The 22,709-nt window shown below is 41.4% G+C and overlaps 1 protein-coding gene across 1 annotated transcript in view; it reads right to left on the bottom strand.

The window, feature by feature from the left end:
• Nucleotides 1-10,758: 10,758 nt before the first annotated feature.
• Nucleotides 10,759-22,709, bottom strand: part of DDX4 (DEAD-box helicase 4) — a gene marked incomplete at its 5' end in the record, with an annotated part of 32,226 nt that continues 20,275 nt past the window's right edge. Inside the window, 6 exons of the mRNA XM_057402704.1 lie at nucleotides 10,759-11,039; nucleotides 12,967-13,053; nucleotides 13,189-13,459; nucleotides 15,518-15,617; nucleotides 16,373-16,518; nucleotides 17,734-17,900. Of these exons, the coding sequence (XP_057258687.1) occupies nucleotides 10,959-11,039; nucleotides 12,967-13,053; nucleotides 13,189-13,459; nucleotides 15,518-15,617; nucleotides 16,373-16,518; nucleotides 17,734-17,900 (852 nt within the window). The remainder of the gene's footprint in view (nucleotides 11,040-12,966; nucleotides 13,054-13,188; nucleotides 13,460-15,517; nucleotides 15,618-16,372; nucleotides 16,519-17,733; nucleotides 17,901-22,709) is intronic.

Raw genomic sequence — 22,709 nt, 5'->3', positions numbered from 1 at the left:
CTGCTGGTCACGCTCCTTTTGATGCAGCCCAGGATACAGTTGGCTTTCTGGGCTGCAAGCACACTGAAGCTGGCTCATGTTCATTTTCTCATCAACCAACACCCCCAAGTCCTTCTCCACAGGGCTGCTCTGAATCTCTTCTCTGCCCCACCTGTAGCTGTGCCTGGGATTGCTCTGACCCAGGTGTAGGACCTTGCACTTGTCATGGTTAAACCTCATGAGGTTGGCATCAGCCCACCTCACAAGCGTGTCAAGGTCCCTCTGGATGGCATTCCTTCCCTCCAGCGTATCAACCGAACCACACAGCTTGGTGTCATCAGCAAACTTGCTGAGGGCGCATTCAATCCCACTGCCCATGTCAGCGACGAAGATGTTGAACAAGCCCGGTCCCAACACCGATCCCTGAAGAACACCACTCGTTACTGGTCTCCAGCCGGACATTGAGCCATTGACCACAACTCTTTGTGTGCGGCCATCCAGCCAGTTCTTTATCCACCGAGTGGTCCATCCATCAAATTGATGTCTCTCCAATTTAGAGACAAGGATGTCGTGTGGGACAGTGTCCAACGCTTTACTCATGAGGGAGGTCTGTATCAATAGGCAAAAAAGTAATGACCAGGAGAAGCAAACAGGCCATGTCCACATTAACCATTTCACCAGCATCCTGAAAAGCCACTGCTCATTGTTATTGGCAAGGAAGAAGTCAAGATGCATGTAGCAGTGACTTATGTTGAGAAGGCAGCATTGCCTGAGCTACTCTAACAAATTGCCTCACAAAGTTTTAGCCAAAGCAAGATCAAACCTAAACTCTTAACTCTGCCCTCTCCATCTACTCTGACTCTATGGCTCTCCAAGCTGCACAGGTTTCCCCAGTCTTATAGCAATACTTCTTTTTTTTCTTATCCTGCTACAAAGGCTTTAGTCAGACCTTGATGAGCCATTCTCTTGAAAACCAGGCACTTGACCCACCCTTGATGCTATTGACCAATTCAAATGCCAAAGCCATAACTTTATTTTCCTGTGAACTTGTAAGCATAATGTAATTGTGAAAGGAAGCAGAAGAGCATCACATCTTTGGTTTCTAAACCAAATACTCCTATACTGAGTTGACTGTTTTGCCAACTTTAATGCTAATGTTAATATAGCCTGCAAAAGATCATCTCATTATTTGAGACTTTGTTTTTACAGGAATTCAAAGATAGCCATGCCACATCTTTTTTTTGTGGACAGGTTTTGTAGCTTAAAAAAAAAAATAAATAGTTAACATAAAAGTGTTCTGTATCTTTTTTTAAAATTTATTTATTTTATTTTAATTATTTGTGCAGTTCTTAAATGTCATCTGCATTTCTAACTACTGAAAGGACAGAAGCACATCTTTGGAAAAAGGCTTTACTGATATACACAACAGCAAATAAAACTAATAATTTGTATTTACATTTGGAAATTTGAACTGCTTCAGAACCTACAGCTTCCTTGCACAGTAGCATTAAAATAGCTAAGATTTCAGATCTAGCAGGTTAGTGTACTAGGAAATGAGTGGTATGGTTTTAAATTTACACAGCAAACTGAACCACATTCTGACTGCTTTACAAGATCATTAAATACATGAAGTTGTGTAGCTAAAGCACACAATGGATACTATCATTGTAAGAATACTGGGTTTGTCCCTGTCAGCAGCAGGATAAAACCTTGTTCTGCATATGAAGATGTGTTGTTACCAGTTCATACTAGGTACAGTTCCATAGCAATGCAAGCCAATGAAAACTGGCACTGCCCCACTCCCACTTTACCTCATTGACATTCCTGACTTGTCTCTTCATGCCAGTACTTGCACTCACAAGACCCTGTACATAACCTAAATTGGTCCCACATCACTTGCTGGGTTCATTCGTTCCTAGGCCAATGACCTGACCCACCTCATTCCCCTACATGTAAAGAGGAAAGGCTTGGTACTGTCTTTCCTTGACTTAAGTCACTGCAGAACAACAGACAAATAAAAAAACAGGAGTGTTCTTCTGTTCCCTAGCAATCTAGCCTGTGTGTGGTGAAGATCCAGTGAAAAGAGGATTTTATCTGTCATCAATTTCTGAGTATACACAACTGTTTTTCAGTAAATACCTTGTCACCAGACATTTACTAGCACCTACCTCCATGCAGGGCTACATTTAAGGGGGAAAAACTGTCTTTAAATTTAATTTTAGGATAAACATTAAAATTCTACAACAGCAGTACCCGCAAAACCGTGCTCTTAAACTCTGTATTTATGACTATAGTCTTAGTGTTGATGCAATACATCAGCCGAGACTATGACTACCTTTAAATTGCTTTAATTTGACATAGTTTTAGAGGCAGACCTACAAAGTGTCCAAACTTGACAAAAAGGGTGAGTTATGTGCCAATTGCTATGCTGTGCAGTGAGCAACTTCCCACATTTACTATATGCAGAAAAGTTTTAACAGCTAAGTGCAGTTATTTGTGAATCTTCTTCGTCTCTGCACTAGAGGATTTATTCCTCAAGAAAAATATCAGGTGTTTTCCTAAGAAGGCCACAAAGCCGTTATCCATTTCAGAATAGAGAACTATGCAATACTTCCTTCCTATCACATCTGCCTTCACAGTATTGCAACACCACATCAGCTGTAGTTGCAGTGTGTTAAAACACTGGTAAAGAAGGGATGCTTTATCCTCAGAGTGCTGCCTTTGGAGGTTTACTAAAGAAGTTTTCTAAATGTTTTTACCCTAAGGTAATTCAAGCTCCCCAAACCTTTTACTACAATTACAAAGGCAGAGAAACATAATTAAGCCCATCTGAACAGGCATTACTGAAGATCCCATGTGGGTTCAATAGCAGAAATACCAGATGCCATTTCCTCTCATTTTCTCTCCCAAGGCCACAGTGAGCACAGGTGTGCAGTGAGGACCACAACAGCATGAGTTACTCATGTCAGAGAGCCGCTGTGCAGGGAGAGCCGCAGTAGTTCATAGTAACAACCACCTCCATTGAGAGCTAGTTTCTCAGTGCAGACACAGACAGGTCCAGCCAGCCCAGTGGACATACCTCAGGGCCCAGCTGAGCCCCAGCCAAGGTGGTGGTGCCTCAGAGAAAATGTGTTTAAGAAAGGGCAAAACCACCACAAGCAGATGAAGAGGGAATAAAAAAGGGCAAGAAGCAGCAGAGTGAACACCAGGGCTGGAGGAGGAGGAGTTCCACGATGGAGTAGGTGTTTTCTGCAGCCCACAGAGAACCCACACCGCAGCAGATAGCTCTGCAGCCTGTGGAGAACCTGGGCTGCAGCAAACCAACACTGGGAGAAGGAAGGGAGGAGAGTAAAGCTTTTACACACTGACCACAATACCACACCACTACCACCACCCCCAAATCCTCCCCACCACCCCTCATGCCACTCTAAGGGGTGAGCCTAACCTGCAACAAGGCAGGGAGGAGAAGTCCCTGTAGTAAATTGATCATGGAAAAGGGAGACAAGAGGTGTTTTCCCTCTGCTTCCCTGGTTTATGGTGGGATGATGAGTTAATTTTGTTCCTAGTGGCTGGTACAGTGCTGTTTTGGATTTAGGATGACAGCAACGCCAACACACTGATGTTTTAGTTGTTACTAAGTACTGTTTACACTAAGTCAAGGACTTCGCAGTTTTCCACACCACCTAGCTGTGGAGCTGGCTGGAGGGCACATGAAAATGGGAGGGATTAAGTTTAGGACAGCTGAACCCCACTGACAAAAGGATATCCCATACCATACATTTTGCTCAGCATTTAAAGCTGACAAAAAGCTGGCTGGAGGTCCACTGTTTGGGAACTAGCTGAGATAGAGTTATAGAAGCATAACCAGCCTGAATCTGAGACTGTGCAAGTACTTGCTCAGTCACCATATTTCTGAAACAGGACAAACATCTTAGGAAATATCTCTGATACAAACTACTTACTTCTAAGTCTCTGAAATTCTCATACACGATTGACAGAATTATTTGAGCTCTTCCCTCTGTATCTGGATACCCGTAACTTTATTTCCCAAGGAGTTAGGCCAAGTCTTTACTTGGGTATTTTTGTTGCTGTAGTCTGGTTTCTCATGACTTTCTAGGTGTCTTATGAAGGACATATTAACATTTAGCTAGGCCTAACGTAGAATCATAGAATTCCTAGTTAACTATACTTTCCAATAAATCATTGCTTTCCACTCGTAAGTTGTATATATTATACTTGCAGTCTTTGCGCACAAGAAAAATTCCCAAGGAAAAGTGGTTCAGTCAGGGTGGATTACACATTAACCAGTCCAGACAGTAGATGTGAATAGAGTATGTTCAGTTCTAGAAGTGATCTTTATGGTTTGAGCAGACCAACTGCTTCAGAAAAGGTTAGTGTCCGCTCAGCCATTTGTGCCTTCCAGTTCAGAATGATTTCTTTCTTGAATATGCTGCATGAGATCTCAAAATACAGAATCTCCTAAGGAAAAACATGTCTTTCCTTTAGTACCATTTTATTTGTATGACTGGCATGTTTAGACTGAGAAACCCATGGAATAAAGCTGCAGGGGTAGTTTCGGTTTCAACCAATACATAATAATGGTGTTATGAGGGAGAAAACCATTTCTGTACACAAGCTAGTACACTAAAAACAGTTAACTACAGCCACTGTCCACTGGTTTCCCAGACAAGACCAGCAGGCAACAGGCACATTTGTAGTGAGTTCCAAAGAATGGACACTAGGCTGTGACAGACAAGTCAGGTTTCTACAACTATGTGGAAGCGTACAAAGGCAGATATTTTAAGTAGTGTTTGGCTCCCAAATAATTTGTCCACTCAACTCTGAACAAAGAACTGACTCCCTAGTGTTGAACACAAAGTAGTTCCTCTAAGTATCCTTTCTTGACATAATATTTTCACTTCCACTTAAAAATAAAAGACAAGCTCATTACACTCAGAGGTGTCAAAAGACTACTGTGCAGTTGAAGAAAATAAGCAGCATAAAATTAAAAGCTTGGCTCCAACGTTTTCCTTATGTTGGATAGTATTTTTTTCTTATACTAGAAAAAATACAAAGATCAGATAAAATGGAAGAGAACGCACTCAAATGTAAGACTCCCACATCCTTGGTCCTCACTCCACAGGCATATGATTTCTTCTACTGTTGTTTATTGGCTACTGCAGTTAAGAAATGGAAAACAATCATACTATAAAAATCTCAAAAAAGAGGGTTTATGAGAAATGTCATTACCAAAGACTGAAACTAAACACAGTAATAGTTACAGAAAGTAAAATCTGCAATGACAGAACTGTGTGTTTAGCCTCGACACTTCCTTACCTACAAGTTTATGTACAGACATCCAGAACTCACCAAGACCCATCCATATATGGTGTTATTGAAGATAAAGTTGTGACAGATGTCACAATATCCCCCTCTTGTGTCACTACGGAATTCCCTCGAACAGCTAAACAGCATGCTTGAATTACTGAACTGGTTAACACAGAAGAAAACCCTCTTACCCAGTATTAAACCTTAACCGAGTATTAACAGTTTACAGTTTGTTTTAAATTAAAGAGGAATGCAGATTTTGAATAAAGCCAGCTGACACACCAACAATGTCCAGCAAGCTCGCTTTCTACTCCCTGCCCTGACTGAGATCAGTAAGGACAGTCAGGTCCATTGTCTGGGATTTTTTAAGCTGATTTGCAGAAGAACACTAATTCAAACAAGTAACTACTGACAATTAAAAAGACATATTCAGAACAGACTATTTATAAAGACTTCCTATCGTGTGCTTTCTTATATGCTGAAACATTGTGACAGACTTAAGTCAATCTGGCAGTAAGTTTTGAGGACTTGCTATCGTATCTTTCTGTTGGTCTCAGCTCTTCTTTACAATCCTTGTAACACTCTTCAAGTGGAGATGCAGCCTTTAATCAGCAAATTTAAATGTCAGAGTGCCTGCTTTTCTCAGTTACGACCTGCTGATTCCTTAGAACTAGCCCATGAGAAGCTGCAGATCAAAGGCTATAGAAAGAAACCCTTTACGTGCTCTTTGCTACTCTGCGCACTGCTCTTCAGAGTCAAATCACAGTCGGCACATATCACTGCTACCGACCTTCCTTCCTTCTCACCTTTGTAACTGCAGTCCTAGGCTCTGATGAGAAACTCATTAGATTAAAAAAACACCTGAGGCGTTGCTGTAAGTGTGTTACTACTGCAGTATGAGAGAAATAAGACACAACAGCGAAGTACTGTTGAAGGAAAGATGGTATTTTCTAACACCACCTTGTGTAAAAGAAATTGCAGGTACACTGTTCTCAGGTTTCAAACCGATTAAGTCTGCCACCTCGAGGAAAACGGGACTCTTCAGTGAAGAACATATGAACTGTACTTCCAGTAAGACTTTCAACGTGTTCTTCATATGACATTACACGAGTGCAGGAATAAGTTATACAGAGGCAGCTGACTATGCAGTTCATTCCCCAGCCCAGCTTCCTCTGTCAGTGTTTTCCTCTGGCTGAGAATAAGGTTTAAATATTTTCTTGCAGATTAAGCATGTATTTAGCCACAAGAGGATTAAAATAGAACTGAAAACTCCATAAAGAACTGTAGTTTTCTGCAAATACTAAGTTTTACATTTTCCTTAATCCCAATTCTCCATCACTCACTTTTCAATGGACATTCTATACTTTCGATCAGAAAAAAACATCTGTCATCAAACTTAGTTCTTCCTTATTTCTCTCATAAAAAATAGTAAGTCTGACTTACTTTTCTCTTAAAATTATTTCATTACCATCCCAGGCACAGGTTTTGTTGCATTTGTGGTTTTTATGATGTAACATGAATAAAATTAACACTATGAAGCAATTTGCTTGTGGCAACTCCTACCACCTTCAGAAACTATTAAATGAAAGAAATGTCTAGTTCTGCTCCTTAGGAAAGAAGCAGTTCCAAACATGCAGAAAACGAGCATGTTGAAATTGTAGAAATTGTAGAATGCACGGATAAGAAGTAAACATTTCCATATTAAAAAAAAAAATGCAAGGAAGTCTGCCTTGCCCAGAGTAATACAGTGTGTGTTGAACAATACTGAGTTTTAAGTTTATGTACAGTTGTAAAAGAGAATTTTGAGCACTACTTTTTACAAACTTTATGACACCACATGTTCTAGACAGACTTTACCATGGGTTTCAGATTTAGGCATGAACTATTTAATGCACTACAAATTATTACACTGATGAAGTCAGCTGGTTATTGGTTGGTTTGGGATGTTTTTGTCTTAAATTGTTTTGGTTTATATTTTTGACAAGTAAGATACCCTAAGGCACATTAGTACCCAGCTGAACCAGAAAACAACGTAGTTTAGTATATAATGCCACTATTTTTCAAAACGTTTCAAAACTTTGGGACTGCATACATGCATATTCAAGCAGAAGTTCCATGCAACCTATTTTTACCGAAAGACATGAGAAAATCAAGCAAGCAAGTCTCTGCATGGAAAGACAAGATGCAGAAAGTATCTATAAAGAACACAATAATGAAACAGTAAATCAGCAGTCAAACAAGTGTGCTGTAAAGATACTAATGCATGTACACATGTTCACTCTTCAGTTTTAACTAAAAGTTCATCCAGAAAACCAGACTGATTATTAATCCTATTCCCACTCATCCCAAATTACACAAAGATGAATACTCTTTCCCCAGAATTTTTGAGGAAAGTCTATGTGTTGTGAGAAACATCATGTATACAATCAGTCTTTAATTCTTGCAGTAGTTTGAGATGTTATATTTGATAAACTTGTAACAGATACTAAAAAGCCATTCTAATCATTACTTTCCAAGCTACAAATAAAATACAAGCCTGAGACTCCTGCAGCCTTAACTTCCACCCACCACATCTTCTGGCCTTTAGTCAGGTGCAAGTTGTACATTTATCTCCTCTGAAGAAGAGTACCATATTTAGTTTTTATACAGTCCCAATAAATGAAAATGTTGAGCAATTTAAGCACTTACAGTGATCAGATGGCCTGGCACAGCAGTCCCAGAGAAGTATAAGGCTCTAGTAGATACCGATGCACAGTGTACCCTGATGCCATGAAGCTGTCAAGGGGTGTAACCCATCTATATTTCTGGAGTAACAGGAGGATCCCAAGAGTTGACTGTGCTGGAAGCTGAAATCAGCCTGACTGGGAGGAAGTGGCAAAAGCAGCCTATTGTGACTGGTCCAGAGGCTCCATGCATCCTTGGCATAGATTACCTCAAGAGAGGGTACTTCAAAGACCCAAGAGGGTACCAATGGGCTTTTGGTATTGCTGCTTTGGAGACTGAGGAAATTGAGCAGCTGTCCACCTTGCCTGGTCTCTCAGAGGATCCTTCTGTTGTGGGGTTGCTGAAGGTTGAAGAACAACAAGTGCCAATCACAACCACAACAGTGCACCAGCAGCAATATTGCACCGAGTCTCCCTGATTCCCATCCATCAGCTGATCCATAGACTGGAGAGCCAAAGAGTGATCAGCAGGACCCGCTTGCCCTTTAATAGCCCCATATGGCCAGTGCGAAAGTCTAATGGAGAATGGAGACTAACAGTAGACTATCATGGCCTGGATGAAGTCACACCACCATTGAGTGCTGCCATACCGGACATGCTAGAACTTCAGTATGAACTAGAGTCAAAGGCAGCCAAGCGGTATGCCACGATTGATATTGCCAATGCATTTTTCTCCATTCCTTTGGCAGCAGAGTGCAGGCCACAGTTTGCTTTTACTTGGAGGGGTGTCCAGTTCACTTGGAACCGACTGCCCCAGGGGTGGAAACACAGCCCTACCATCTGCCATGGGCTGATCCAGACTGCACCGGAACAGGGGCAAGCTCCAGAACACCTGCAATACATTGATGACATTATCGTGTGGGGCAATACAGCGGAAGAAGTCTTTGAGAAAGGGAGGAAAATAATCCAAATCCTGCTGAACCTGGTTTTGCCATAAAATGGAGTAAGGTCAAGGGACCTGCACAGGAGATTCAATTTTGGGGAATAAAATGGCAAGATGGACATAAGACAGATCCCCACAGATGTGATCAACAAGATAACAGCAATGTCTCCACCAACTAGTAAGAAAGAAACGCAAGCTTTCTTGGGTGCTGTGGGGTTCTGGAGAATGCACATCCCAAATTACAGTTCGATTGTAAGCCCTCTCTATCATGTGACCTGGAAGAATGATTTAAATGGGGCCCTGAGCAACAAGAAGCCTTTGAGCAAATTAAACGTGAGATAGTTCATGCAGTAGCCCTTGGACCAGTCCGGACCGAGCCAGATGTAAAAAATGTACTGTACACTGCAGCTGGGGAGAACGGTCCTACCTGGAGCCTCTGGCAGAAAGCTCCAGGGGAGACTCGAGGTCAACCCCTCGGCTTTTGGAGTCGGGGATACAAAGGATCTGAGGCCAGCTATACCCCAACTGAGAAAGAGATACTGGCAGCCTATGAAGGGGTTCGAGCTGCTTCGGAAGTGATTGGCACTGAAGCACAGCTCCTCCTGGCACCCCGGTTGCCCGTGCTGGGCTGGATGTTCAAAGGCAGGGTCTCCTCTACACATCATGCAACTGATGCCACATGGAGTAAATGGGCTGCACTAATTACACAATGAGCTCAAATAGGAAATCCCAGTCATCCAGGAATTCTAGAAGTCATCACAGACTTCATAGGCTGCCAGTATATCTCAGAATATATTCATATAAAAAGTAAGAATGACAGCCTGCTTTTCCACAACACATTACACAGTACTGCCCAAGTCAGTTCCAATTCTCTCAAACATGGGCATTAAACCTTCTAAGCAGAACTTATGCATAGTATTTCCCTGTATTAAATGGGAAGACTGTACAAGAAATAGTGCTCAGCATGGTGTGCTAAATACCACAGAGCTTGAAAGAGAAGCTTTCAATCTTGCTCAGCTGTGCAAGACATTACAAACTACAACAATTACTTTGCCATTTTTCTCTGTGAAAGTGACATAATGATGCATCTTTATAGCATACCAAAATGGTAATAATAAATTTAAAAGAAATCAAAAGAAAAAAAAAATGGCAACTTTAAGGAAATCTCCTTGACCTGCTGCTAATGGCTGCTTACCAAGTACAGCCACTACAAGTCTGGGAAGCCCTTTTGGACATGAGCCACCAAACCTGTTCTAGGGTAAACTTTTCTGTAAGAGATAACAGAAGAGGACTTACATCTGTCCAAGGCAAAAACATAGCAGAAGCCACACAGGGCTTCAGCCTTCTCAAGACAGGTCTGTAAAAACATGTTTCAGCTAAGTTGCGGATGTAGCCACTGACCTTTAGTTCCCTATGGAGATGTGTATTCCATGCATGTCAAATAATACCAATTTATGAAACCAAAAGGACATATGGTTTTACATTAGATATTAAAAAAAGGCAACTACCAACATGCACTGAAGTTTTTATTAAGTAACTGCTTCAAAGATGTGTAAGAGATCCTTATGTGATCTCATCACTAAATTAGTTCTAAAATTGATGTTACAAAAAGGCAAAAACAAAGTTTAGATGGGCCCGTCCTAAAGCTCTTCCCAAACTAACTCTTTGCAAGACTATCTTCCCATGCAAAAGTTTGTAACATACTAGTAAGCTAAAGGGATCTACTGTTTTCTGCTTGCAAAATCCCCATCTTTTTACAGCATACAAGCTATCAAACATCCAACACATACTGGAAGTTTTAACACTTAATATCTGAAGTGTTTCCTAAAAAATTACTTTTGACTTCTTATATTAAGTGATAATCATCAGTGGGTTCATCATAACAGAGCATATATACATTGCTGAAAGCTTTAGCATGTAATACGAACTACTCTTTTAAACATTAAAGAAGAATGTACTTCAGAAGCTCAATAGTAAGGAACATGAAGTGCAACAGTTCACTTAAAGCACAACAGAATACAGTCTAGTTTGATACCAAACTAGTTCTAATCCCATGACTCCTGTGCACTTCCAGAATACAGCATCTTCATTCTTTCTGGGTCCACGTTGCTTCTGCCTCTGTAATTCTAGGACAGAACAGGTACCGGTTTAGAATCATTAACACTTCCAACAATTTAGAGGTGACAGTCACTACAAAACAATTTTAGCTTTCTGCATGCATGTATCTCAATAGAATTTGAATATCATATTTTTAATAAATACAGCTCTTTCATCATAAAACTTCTATACATAGGTGGTTAGGCCTTGGTGGTTTTAAAGCACTTTAATAAACCTCAGATTTTATCAAGTGTGAGAATAATCCTTCCCAAAGTTCAAATCCCAATTTCTCCTACCCAACACATATCAGGTGACACAGCTTTGGGGAAAAACTTTCTTCTCCATTTCTTAGTTAAGAATGAACATCTGCATTACTTTCCCAGTAAAAAGACAAAAGCCTTTTCCTTTGGAAAAATGATGAAACTCAGTCACATGTAAGACTGTCCCAAAATAAACAGGCTAAGAGCCTCCAACAGATTCCTCTTTCAAATTCATCCTTTGATTATCAAATGGCCCTTGCATGCAGTTCCTTTGAAAGGGGAAGTGAATATTGTAGAAACAGAAGTGTTACCTTTCTTCCCCAAGGGAAAGGGCATCAGGATCCTTACTGAACACTGGATGATAAAATGCCTCTTTCAGTAATAGTAAAATGGCAAAAAACAGCTTGAACAGTTCATTTCAAAGGAAACAAGAGAGCTGATTACAAATACGCGTATTCTGTCAGAATCTCATGTCAGAATGACATGAAGTCTCATAAAAAAGGAATACCACCTGATGATCTCCAACTCAAAAGAGTTGGTGCACTGCGTCTATATGATTGAGACAGCAGTTGCCCTGGAAGTATTCTATGCAGACAAAGAGTCAAAGGACATGACTTGGACCTAGAAATGACAGATGTCATTAAATTCTGGGAGGCACTCCACAAAGGCTGGAGATGTGTATCTGGAAGCAATCTAGACATCCACCATCCCCCTTGATTGAGATCCACTTTTGAAAACAATTTATCTGAATTTTAAAAGTGTCCTTGAACAGGAATATAAAACAGATTCACTGAGGCTGCAAGCATGAGCAGGAAGCAAACGTGTGTAACTGAAGTCTCACGAAGACCCAAAGAGGAAGGGTCCAAATTTGATTAGGGACCTTATCAGGCAGGTAAATACACCTAAAACACCCAATGCTTTCAATTATAATGGTAGGAAAGAAGATAGTCAATGAAAGGAAGGTCTGAGCTTGAACACAAGCTTTGGAGATTGCATAAAGAGCGACAGTAATTATTGTTCTTGTGGGTTCTTTCAAGGTATTAACATTTGGAATTCAACTCAGTTGTTTGTCCTGGGTTCAGCAGTAGCAGTCATTTTTCTCCTTAGTAGCTGGTGCTACTGTGTTTTTGACTTTCAGCCTGGGAACAACACTGATAACACCAATGGTTTTAGCTGTTGCTCAGGAATGTTTACTCTGACCGAGGATTTTCTGAGCCTCATGCTCTGCCTGGGAGGAGGGTAAGCCAGGAGGGAGCAGAGACAGGACACCTGACCCAAACTAGGCAAAGAGGTATTCCATACCACAGCACGTCATGCCAACTATATAAACTGGGGACAGTTACCCGGAAAAGCTAGATCACTGCTCGGATTGGGCTGGATATCAGTCCGTGGGTGGTGAGTGGTTGTATTCTCTTCCCTTGTCATTTCCCTTATCATTATTATTCTTGGTGGTCTTTTTCACAGACACCCTCCTGTCGTGGGGAAAGAGCTTGCGTGCCCTTGTGAGGTTGAGAGCTATGCTAGTGGTGGCATATGCCTCCGACCATCATTCCAACAAAGAATGTACGATGAAATAAGGTACACAGTGACAGTCGAAATGGTTTCAGTGGCATTACCCTGGATATATACTGCTGAACACACTTACACTGACACAAAGTTCTAAAAGCTAAGACTTCCAGTTCATTTGCAGACTTACCTTCTGGATATTAGGTGGTGCAAAGAATCTTTCTCCTTGAAAACCAAAGGCAATTTCTTCCAACCAAACAGGAACTTCCTGCTGGGCCTACATAATCAGAAATGAATTTAGATACTGCTTTACCAATTCATAATTAAGAGTTGCATAACTGTACAAAAAAATAATAGTTGCTAAGTACATTAAACTGGAATCCTGAAGAACAGAAAACGATTTGAAACTTACATCTGAAAGCACTTTAACGAGAGATTGTGCAAGATGGCCATCTGAAGTGTTATCAAAGAAGCAAACTGCTTTGCCTGTATTTCCACAACGACCAGTTCGTCCAATTCGGTGTACATACTCTTCAATGGTGGAAGGAAGATCAAAATTAATAACATGTTGAACATTTTCAATATCGAGACCTCTTGCTGCCACTGAAGTTGCCACAAGAACTGGACACTTTCCAGAACGAAAATCCTGAAGAGCTACTTCTCTCTCTCTCTGTTCTCTATCTCTGCAAAGAAAGCAAATGCTTAGAACATGTATCTCAAAAAAATCTGCAGTATTAAGATACAGGCTGAAAGATCATGATTCATGGACAGAAGTAGGTTGCGGAACACAATCTGAAAACACAACCTTCACACCAGCAGTTTAGATTTTTTAACCGTGCAGCAGTAAGACACAGCAACTATTTTACCCTAAGTCTCTAAAGAAATTATTTTAAAAAGAACCAGAGACAGCCATGTAATGAACTCACTGCCTTGCTAAGATCAACTTGTTTAACTGATTGTTTCTTTATGCCATACTCAGAAATGCTTTTCCTACCCTTTGCAGAAAGATGCCAGAATAGCACAGATGAATTCTACCTAGACTCCTGCCTAGGCCATTTGCAGATACAGTAAAGTGGCCAGCAAACAGCACAAAACTTGGCTTTCCTTCATCACAGAATGGTTTGGGTTGGAAAGGACCTTAAAATCATCTAGTTCCAACCCCACTGCCATGGGCAGGGACGCCTCGCACTAAACCAGGTTGCTCAAGGCTCTGTCCAACCTGGCCTTGAACACCTCCAGGGATGGGGCAGCCACAACTTCCCTGGTCAACCTGCTGAGTGCCTCACCACCTCCACAGTAAAGAACTTCCTCCTTATATCTAAACTGAACTTTCCCTGTTTAAGTTTAAAACCATTACGCCTTGTCCTATCACTGCAGCCTCCTATGAAGAGTCCCTCTCTGACATCCTTTTAGGCCCTCTTCAGAAAACTGGATTTGTTATGGGGTTTGCATTTTTAAAGAATCTTTACAGACTATACAGTACTTAAGATAAACTCTGATCTACTGTAAGTTACGTTCTTCACTGTACAATTTAGAAAGCTAAAAAATAGTGCCCTTTTGAATCTAACATGGGACATTTACTGAAATCTAGTATGCCTGCTATTCCAGAGAAGAGCAACTATCCCAACTTCAACCCAAAAAACTCAAATGAGTAAGAAATCAGTAACATTCATTACAGTCTAGCAGCTTCCACAGAACCAATTATTCTCTTGGTAAGTATGCCTTAACTCACACTGTAGTAACTATACATAAATGTGTTAAGAACCTCCTTCCACACAAGAAAAGCTGTGGGACAGCAGTTCAGACTAGCTGAGAATAGAAGGCCGCATCTTCTCAAACTGACCTCTTCACACACCTGTAAAACCGACTGGCACAGGGCTCATACAAACATCATCTATCTGGGTACTAACATCATTTTAACCCATTTACAACCTTGATATTCTGATGTTTGTCAAAACACTGGACAAAACATTTTAGTGGCAAGAATTCAAGTCCTCTTTTCTCTTATTACAAGATGAAAAATATTACAAAATAACATTTTTATGTGCTGTACAGTTCACTGAACCTTAAGATTCAGTTTGTTGTCCTATATTTTGACATATAAACACCTCAGAACTACATTCCAGCTCATTACATGAAAGACAAACCATTTTCTTTAGATGAATTTAGACCTGGAATTAGCAACTATTTCACCCCATTTCTCAGTATTTGTTCAGGTATGCAACACTAATGAGTAGACTACAAATGCAGGTTAGAAGCATCTTCTCATTCTCCACATCAAGAAGCAGAAATGACAGCATAAGAAATTTGCACGGTATATAACCCAACTTACCTTGTCACTTTGAGGAAGCCTGTAAGACAAAGTGGAAGGCCCACAACTGCCACTTGAATTTACAAATATCATCTCACCCTAAGGTCTAGTTTTGGTCACAACAAATGGTAACAAAAACTACATATAAACAAAAGCTGATTCTACTGAGTTAATTATATTTGTATTTAATGTTTAAGCAGTAAGCATAAGATTCTCCAGTTCATACACAGCGCTGTAAGTCTGATCAACACATCAAATGCTATGAGAACTGGCCTTCAGAAACACTATATTCTCACCTGGACAGGCCTGCTAAGGATAAGAAGACTACCTGAAACAAGCTAAATCCCACAGATAGAGCCAAACACAAACCTCAATGAAAGCTTCTGGTAAAGATATGCTAGCAAGTGACTTTCACTTTAAAAACACTTACCCATGGATGCTAGTGGCAGCTATTTTTTCTTGACAAAGAAAGGCTGCAATGTAGTCTGCTTTTTTTTTTTTGTCCACAAACACCATGGTTCGTTCATGACCTATTTAAAAAGAAGTTCAGATTCACTGCAGTTTGAAACCAGATGCATTTTCACTATTCAGAGTTAGTCACTTATACAAACACTTACTACCAGAACACATTTTGAATAAAGTCTTTAAGGCATGACTGCAATTTCTTGCCCATGCTGAACTACTTAAATGTAATCCATCGATTTTGAGATCAACACAGACACCTAGGTGAAGAAAAGTGCACTGCATTTTTTTCCTCTATAAAGGAGGACACACATGTTGTTCTCCATGATGAGCATGCACTCCCTTTTTAGAGCATGTGGCTAAAAGCAACATGCCATTCTAAGCACTAAACATGAAGGTAGACAGACCAACTTTTAATTCCAAACTTCCTTCCAGTTCTCAGCATGGGAACTTAAGATACATTCAGAGCAAAAACAGAACAACCCCAGCCATTAACAAAATATAGGCCAGAAAGTTCACGTAAGATGTGAAATACACCTATAATCTCGAGATAATACCTCCAGATGCTGAAGTACTGTAATTCACCATATCAAGAAACTAATCATCTGGGAAGCTTGTCTGCTAGTACTCAATAGATATGAGACCTTGACAAATACTCATAAAACAAATATATCTAAAAACTCAGACACCCCCACGGTCTGCTGCACACTTCCATCAGTAAGACCTGTAAAGCATATAACATGCATAACAGCAGAGAATCATGACCTGGTCAATAGAAAGAGCACAAGTTTAAGAACAAACAATTAGCAATAAGGAAAGTTACCTATGTTTTGCAGAATTTCTATCAGTTTATCCCTCTTGGAATACTGAGGAACCTGAAGAATACTTTGCTGAACATCACTGCAAGCTCCACCCACATGTCCAACAACAACAAATAAATAATCAGATTTCAAAAATTCAGCAGCTAGCCTTGAAAAGAAACAAAATTGAACAACATGAAATCTGTTACGTATCACAAGATCTTCTTTCAAGACAAAAAAACCCAACTATTAATAAAGTCTTGACTGAGGACCCAAAGCCACAACAGGTGACTTAAGACTGAGTTTAAAGTGAATTCAATCCTACTTCAAAGAAAGGCAATTAATCTCCCCAACAGCTGTCAGTATTAACAGACTGAATGGAGGAAAGCAGCCCATTCCATTCTTCCATTCAGGACAGTCAGCTGCTGAAGATGTTTTCTCCAAGCCTCAAAAAAGATCTTTTAGACTTTCTGAAGGTCAGAAGAAAAATGCCAAGATCTGACTCACTGAAATGCCAAAATACTTCACTGCAATGGTCTGATCAGTTTACATGCTCTCAAACTGTAATATGCTTACTGGCATTTTTTGGTGATACTGCCACAGCAGTGTCCCTTCCAGAAAATACACAACATTATGTCAATTGCTAAAACTGGAGTTTACACTCCTCTGATATGAGTATTCAGATGCCTATCGCTTAAGCAGTGGAAATACTGAATAATTTTCATCCACCTGCAGATATTTAAGGACTGAGCTGTTTTGTACTGTCACTCCCAGGCCCAGAAACCCACTAACATCTGTCAGAAACCATTCTTTCAAAGAGCCTGTGAAGTGGAGCTTTCAGGGTAGTGAGCACTACATCATACATCATAAACCATCTGTGAAAATTTTAAAACCATTATAAGCAAATAGCATTTATGCTTGTAAATAAGAACTGCATATCAGAAAGGCTGGCAAGATAGGCAATAATTAGGGTGCCTAGTTACATTATGCCCTGGTGTCAAAAAGCACTAGCAGTGCTGCTCATGAAACAGTAATATCACTGGTTTTGAGTTTACACATATATAGTGTGGGAAAGGCAAGAAAGAAACAGGAGCAGCACAAGGACTTCTGCAAAAGTAGAATTTAAAAGCCTTCAGACAAACTTTGTAAGTTTCTGTGGAGTTGCCACCTAAATTAAGCAGCTAATCTATGCAAGTTATTAGTTCTATTACCTAAAAAAAAAACAAAACAAAACAAACGTAAATTCTTCAGCAGGGAATGTTAACATGATAGCTTTCAGTGCTTTCTAGCAAGACTGTAAGCTTTTAAATACAAGGAGTGCTCTTAACTCTTCAGATTTCATTCTACACAACTTCAGATACAGTTCCATTTTTACTTCACTCACCTCTGAACTTCTTCAGGAAAAGTGGCACTAAACATTAGTGTTTGACGTTTCTCCTTTGGTGGCATGCTTGGGTGAGAAACCAGCTTCTTCATATCTACCCCAAAACCCATATCAAGCATGCGGTCCGCTTCATCTAGCACCAAGTATTTCACATTATGCAAAGCAATCTGCAAGCATTTCAGTGGAAAAAAACCTATTGGTTCACTGACAGTATATAATTATACAATATCCTTATTGCCAAAATCCACCTTTTAATTACTTCTTTCTAGTAGATTTCTGGTAGAAGTTAGTTATAGAATCATAGAATAGTTAAGGTTGGAAAGGACCTTAAGATCATCTAGCTCCAGCCCCCCTGCCATGGGCAGGGACACCACACACTAAACCACGACCCAAGACTCCATCCAGCCTGGCCTTGAACACTGCCAGGGATGGAGCATTCACAACTTCCCTGGGCAACCTGTGCCAGTGCCTCACCACCCTAACAGGAAAGAACTTCTTCCTGGTATCTGACCTGAACTTCCCTTGTTTCAGTTTGAGCCCATTACCCATTATCCTAACTCTACAGTCCCTAATGAAGAGGCCCTCCCCAGCATCCTTATAGGCCCCCTTCAGATAATGGAAGGCTGCTATGAGGTCTCCACGCAGCCTTCTCTTCTCCAGGCCCAACTTTCTCAGCCTCTCATTATACGGGAGGTGCTCCCATCCCCTGATCATCCTCGTGGCCCTCCTCTGGACTTGTTCCAACAGTTCCATGTCCTTTTTATGTTGAGGACACCAGAAGAACTGCACACAATACTCCAGGTGAGGTCTCACGAGAGCTGCTCCTTTTGATGAAGCCCAGCATGTTCAGCTTTCTGGGCTGCAAGTGCACACTGAAGCCGGCTCATGTTCATTTTCTCATCAACCAACACTCCCAAGTCCTTCTCTGCAGGGCTGCTCTGAATCTCTTCTCCACCCAACCTGTAGCTGTGCCTGGGATTGTCCTGACTCGGCTTGGTTGAACTTCTTGAAGTTGGCACTGCCCACCTCTCAAGCCTGTCAAGGTTCCTCTGGATGGCATCCCTTCCCTCCAGTTTATCAACTGAACCATACAGTTTGGTGTCACCAGCAAACCTGCTGAGGGCACAACTCAATCCCGCTGTCCATGCCACCGCCAAAGATACTGAACAGGATTGGTCCCAAAACTGACCCTTGAGGGACACTGTGGAGACAGTGTTCTCACAGGAGAACGGATAATTGGTACATAAACTCTGAAAATCCTGAAAGATACAGCAAGGCTGTGAGAGGCCCAAGGAAGCTTAAGCAAGCAAGATATGAAGAAGATGGAATTCACTGAGGTAATGAGAACTGTGGACTGTTGGCAAGCTTTCGAGGTCCCCACACCTGTGCTTAACCAATTATATGCTAGTTGCAAAGTGTCTTCAAGACATGTATCTAATCATAATATGCCAAATCACTGTAAGTGCATGTAAGAAATAGTATTTAAGGGGTTAAGGCTTTGTAATAAATGGCTTTTGTCTGATCATATTGATCTCTGAGTCCATATATTTTCTGTGGCAAATGGCGCCCGAACAGGGACCCCCCGTATTTTTCATATTGAAACTGAAGGAATTAAAGCGCGTGGCACCGAAGAAAGTGGAAAACGTGGAGCCGCAGGGACGTCGGCTGGGTTCAATCCGGCAGGACCAGGATCGGGAGGTCGTCGCCTCGGAACGGAGCCTAGTGAACCCGGAAGACACTGCACAGTGGAAATAAGGTACCAGCCGACGGGGTCTGGAAGAGGGTTAGGATGGGGAATCAATTAAGTAAAGAAAAACTGGTCATCCTTAAACTCTTCCAGCATATCCTCTCAGTGAGAGGGATAGAATATGACAATAATCTGTTAAAAAGATTGTTGCTCTGGAGTAAAGAAAAAGAGTTGATCAAGGGGGTTAATGAAGCTTTTGATCTCGGGACTTGGAAAAAAATTGGAGCACGCCCGTGGGATCAAGTTAGTTGCGGGTTTAAGGAGGCGAAGTCTCTTGCTGCCCCCTGGTTACTACTAAAAGGGACTCTAGCCACAAACAGGCAGCAAAATCCGCTTTTACAGCTCTCTCTGACTCGCCTTCACAACAGCAGGGCTCGGCATCTACATTAGGTTCAGCACCCAGTGCTACAGCCATGGTAGTGTTGTCTACTTCAGGCATAAAACATTCTGGCCAAAAACCGGCGCACAGTACAGTACGAAAGTTTGAGGACCCTGCACCTTTCCCCTGTCCTGGGTCAACAACGCCTTTACCGGGGGGAGCTCCAGCTGATACTCGGGAGTCAGTAGAGGCTACTGAGCAACCGAAACAAACTGATGTTAACCCTTTTCGTGCTGCTACTGCCCCTAAACTTAGTTCTCAAGAATTTCTGCTGGGGTGGGAGTCTCCTGAGAAGGAGAGTGTAACTCCGAATAAATACCCACCCCCACCACATACACCACTGCTTGCATCGCTCCCACTGGAGCTGCAAAATGAGTGGAACTGGGGGCAATGGACAAAATCCTTAGATAAGCAATTGCAGGACTTGGGAGACCGTCTGGACAAGCTGGGGGAGGAGAGGGACCAAATCCCAGAAAAACCAGAAAAAACAGATAAGATCAGTCCATGTGATGTGCCGTTACCACTGACTCCTATGTCTAATAAAGCCAATCCAAGTGCCATGAGATGGCAAGGCTGCATTCAGGATGCAATCATAGGCAGTACTATTTTACCGATAGATGTTCCCGCTGCATTCCCTGTTATAAATTCTCAGGGACAGTCTGTCTGGACTCCTATGGACTGGAAAGCTATGGAAGAAATTAAGGAAGCAATTACTCCATATGGGTTGTCTTCCTCATATACACAGCAAATGTTATCTGCTTTCTTTTCTAGTAATGTTCTAACTCCAAATGATTGTCTCAGAGTGGCTGCAATTTTATTAACTCCTTCACAGCTCCTACATTTTAAAAGTGGGTTTGAGGAGCTTGCTGCAAGGGCCGCAGATGAGAATTTAGAGTGTAATCCTCATCACCCTTTGCATGGTGTTTCATCTGAAATGTTACTGGGAAAGGGACAATTTCACCCTGATGGAGTACAAGCTTGGTATGAAAATTGAAGTTTTACAGCAAGCTTTAGCTGCTCTGAAAGCTGTGCCAGAAGCGGGAAAACCTTATCCTTCATATACATCAGTAAAGCAGGGACCTACTGAGCCCTATATGCAATTTACTGACAGATTGACAGAGGCTATCGAAAAGAATATTGATCTGGCATCTAATGCTAAAGAATCCATGCTTATGTCTCTGGAAAATGCTAACCCGGCTTGTAAGCGTATTTTGCAGGTTTTGCCAAAATCTGCTGGTCTTCAAGAAATGATGGATGCATGTTCTGAAGTGGGCACAGCAGAGGAAAAGGCTGGATACATGGCTACTGCCTTCACCGCTGCTGTTAAACCCCTTCTACAACAAGGTCAGGGTGATTGTGGGGGTACTAAAGGTACGAGATGTTATAACTGTGGACAGATGGGACATTTTAAAAAGCAGTGTACTTTAAAGAAAGTCAGTTCAGCAACCCGCCCCCCTCAGTGTGGTGTTACTGATTTTGCAGACAAATGTTACCCTCTTTTGGGAAATTGAAATATGTCCATGTTACTGTTGACACTATTCTCCTACAGGACAAGCTATTATTGAATGAACACATCAAACTTTGAAACAACTGTTGGAAAAACAAAAAACAAAAGGGGAAAAGAGCAATGATGCTGCAAATATGCAGTTTAACCTGTCTACTTCTCAAGAACTGATAACCTGGAGGAGGAGGTGTATTTGTGTCCTCCTGCCTACAGGTGCATGGAGATTGCCTGCAAAGTTTGTCAAGCCTTGCCATGAGCTGGACAGACGAATGGAAAAACCTGATGCCTCAACTACAGGAGCTGACCGTGAATACAAGCAGAATGATAGAGGAAGAGAGAAAACGAATTAACTGCAAAACATCACTTGGGGACAACTGAAAAGTAACATCCTGAATATGTCTGCTTGTAAAGTAGCTATTATTAGAGGCTGTGATTTTGTGTATAAAACCACCTGTATTTACTAGCCAGTTGCTAATAAGAAACTACACCTTGTATTGGATATATTTGTCACTTGTAAAAGAGATGTCAGAGTATGGAAATTTGCAGTAGCTGCTAGAAAATGCTAAGGCAAAAGCTAGAAAGATTTTAATACAATGGTAGTGTTATAAAGCAGGTGATGGAACAAATTAAGAGGGTGGGAGAATTCCACTGGCAAGAAATTTCTTTGGCTAGTCCCTCGCTGCCATCAGGATCTTCAACATGCTGCTGCACCCTGTAATAGTTACTCTGCTAATGTAAATTTGTGTGTGCCTTGCTGTAGTAGCAACTTGTTACTGGATGAAGCAGGTGAAACTCTGCATTGACAACAAGGTTCAAGGACTGAGGCTGACAAAAGGCCTGCTACCACAGTCAAGGGCAAGACTAGGTTGGTCTCTGTGTTTGCCACCAAGAAGAAACTTTAGCTCCGCTGTTGGCTGCATCCCAGCAGGTGTGGAGCGGTGGGGACACATGCCATGCCAGACCTTGATGTGAAGGATGGCCTCCCCTGTTACCAGAGAGCCATACAGCAGAAAAAAGGAGCAGGCCCAACAGCCTGTAGTCGGCATATACTGGAGATATGATCTAGCCCAAATCCCCTGCTCAAGTAGAGTCATCCAAACCGTACATAAAACAAAAAGGGGGAGATGTGGAGACAGTGTTCTCATGGGAGAATGCATAACTGGTACATAAACTCTGAAAATCCTGAAAGATACAGCAAGGCCGTGAGAGGCCCAAGGAAGCTTAAGCAAGCAAGATAAGAAGAAGATGGAATTCACTGAGGTAATGAGAACTGTGGACTGTTGGCAAGCTTTCGAGGTCCCCACACCTGTGCTTAACCAATTATATGCTAGGTGCAAAGTGTCTTC

Source organism: Pezoporus wallicus, unplaced genomic scaffold, assembly GCF_028554395.1.
Source record: "Pezoporus wallicus isolate ANWC-B61680 ecotype Strahan unplaced genomic scaffold, APGP_CSIRO_Pwel_v1 contig_2870, whole genome shotgun sequence".
Classification (NCBI taxonomy): Eukaryota; Metazoa; Chordata; class Aves; order Psittaciformes; family Psittacidae; genus Pezoporus; species Pezoporus wallicus.
This window is presented reverse-complemented; position numbering and strand designations above follow the sequence as displayed.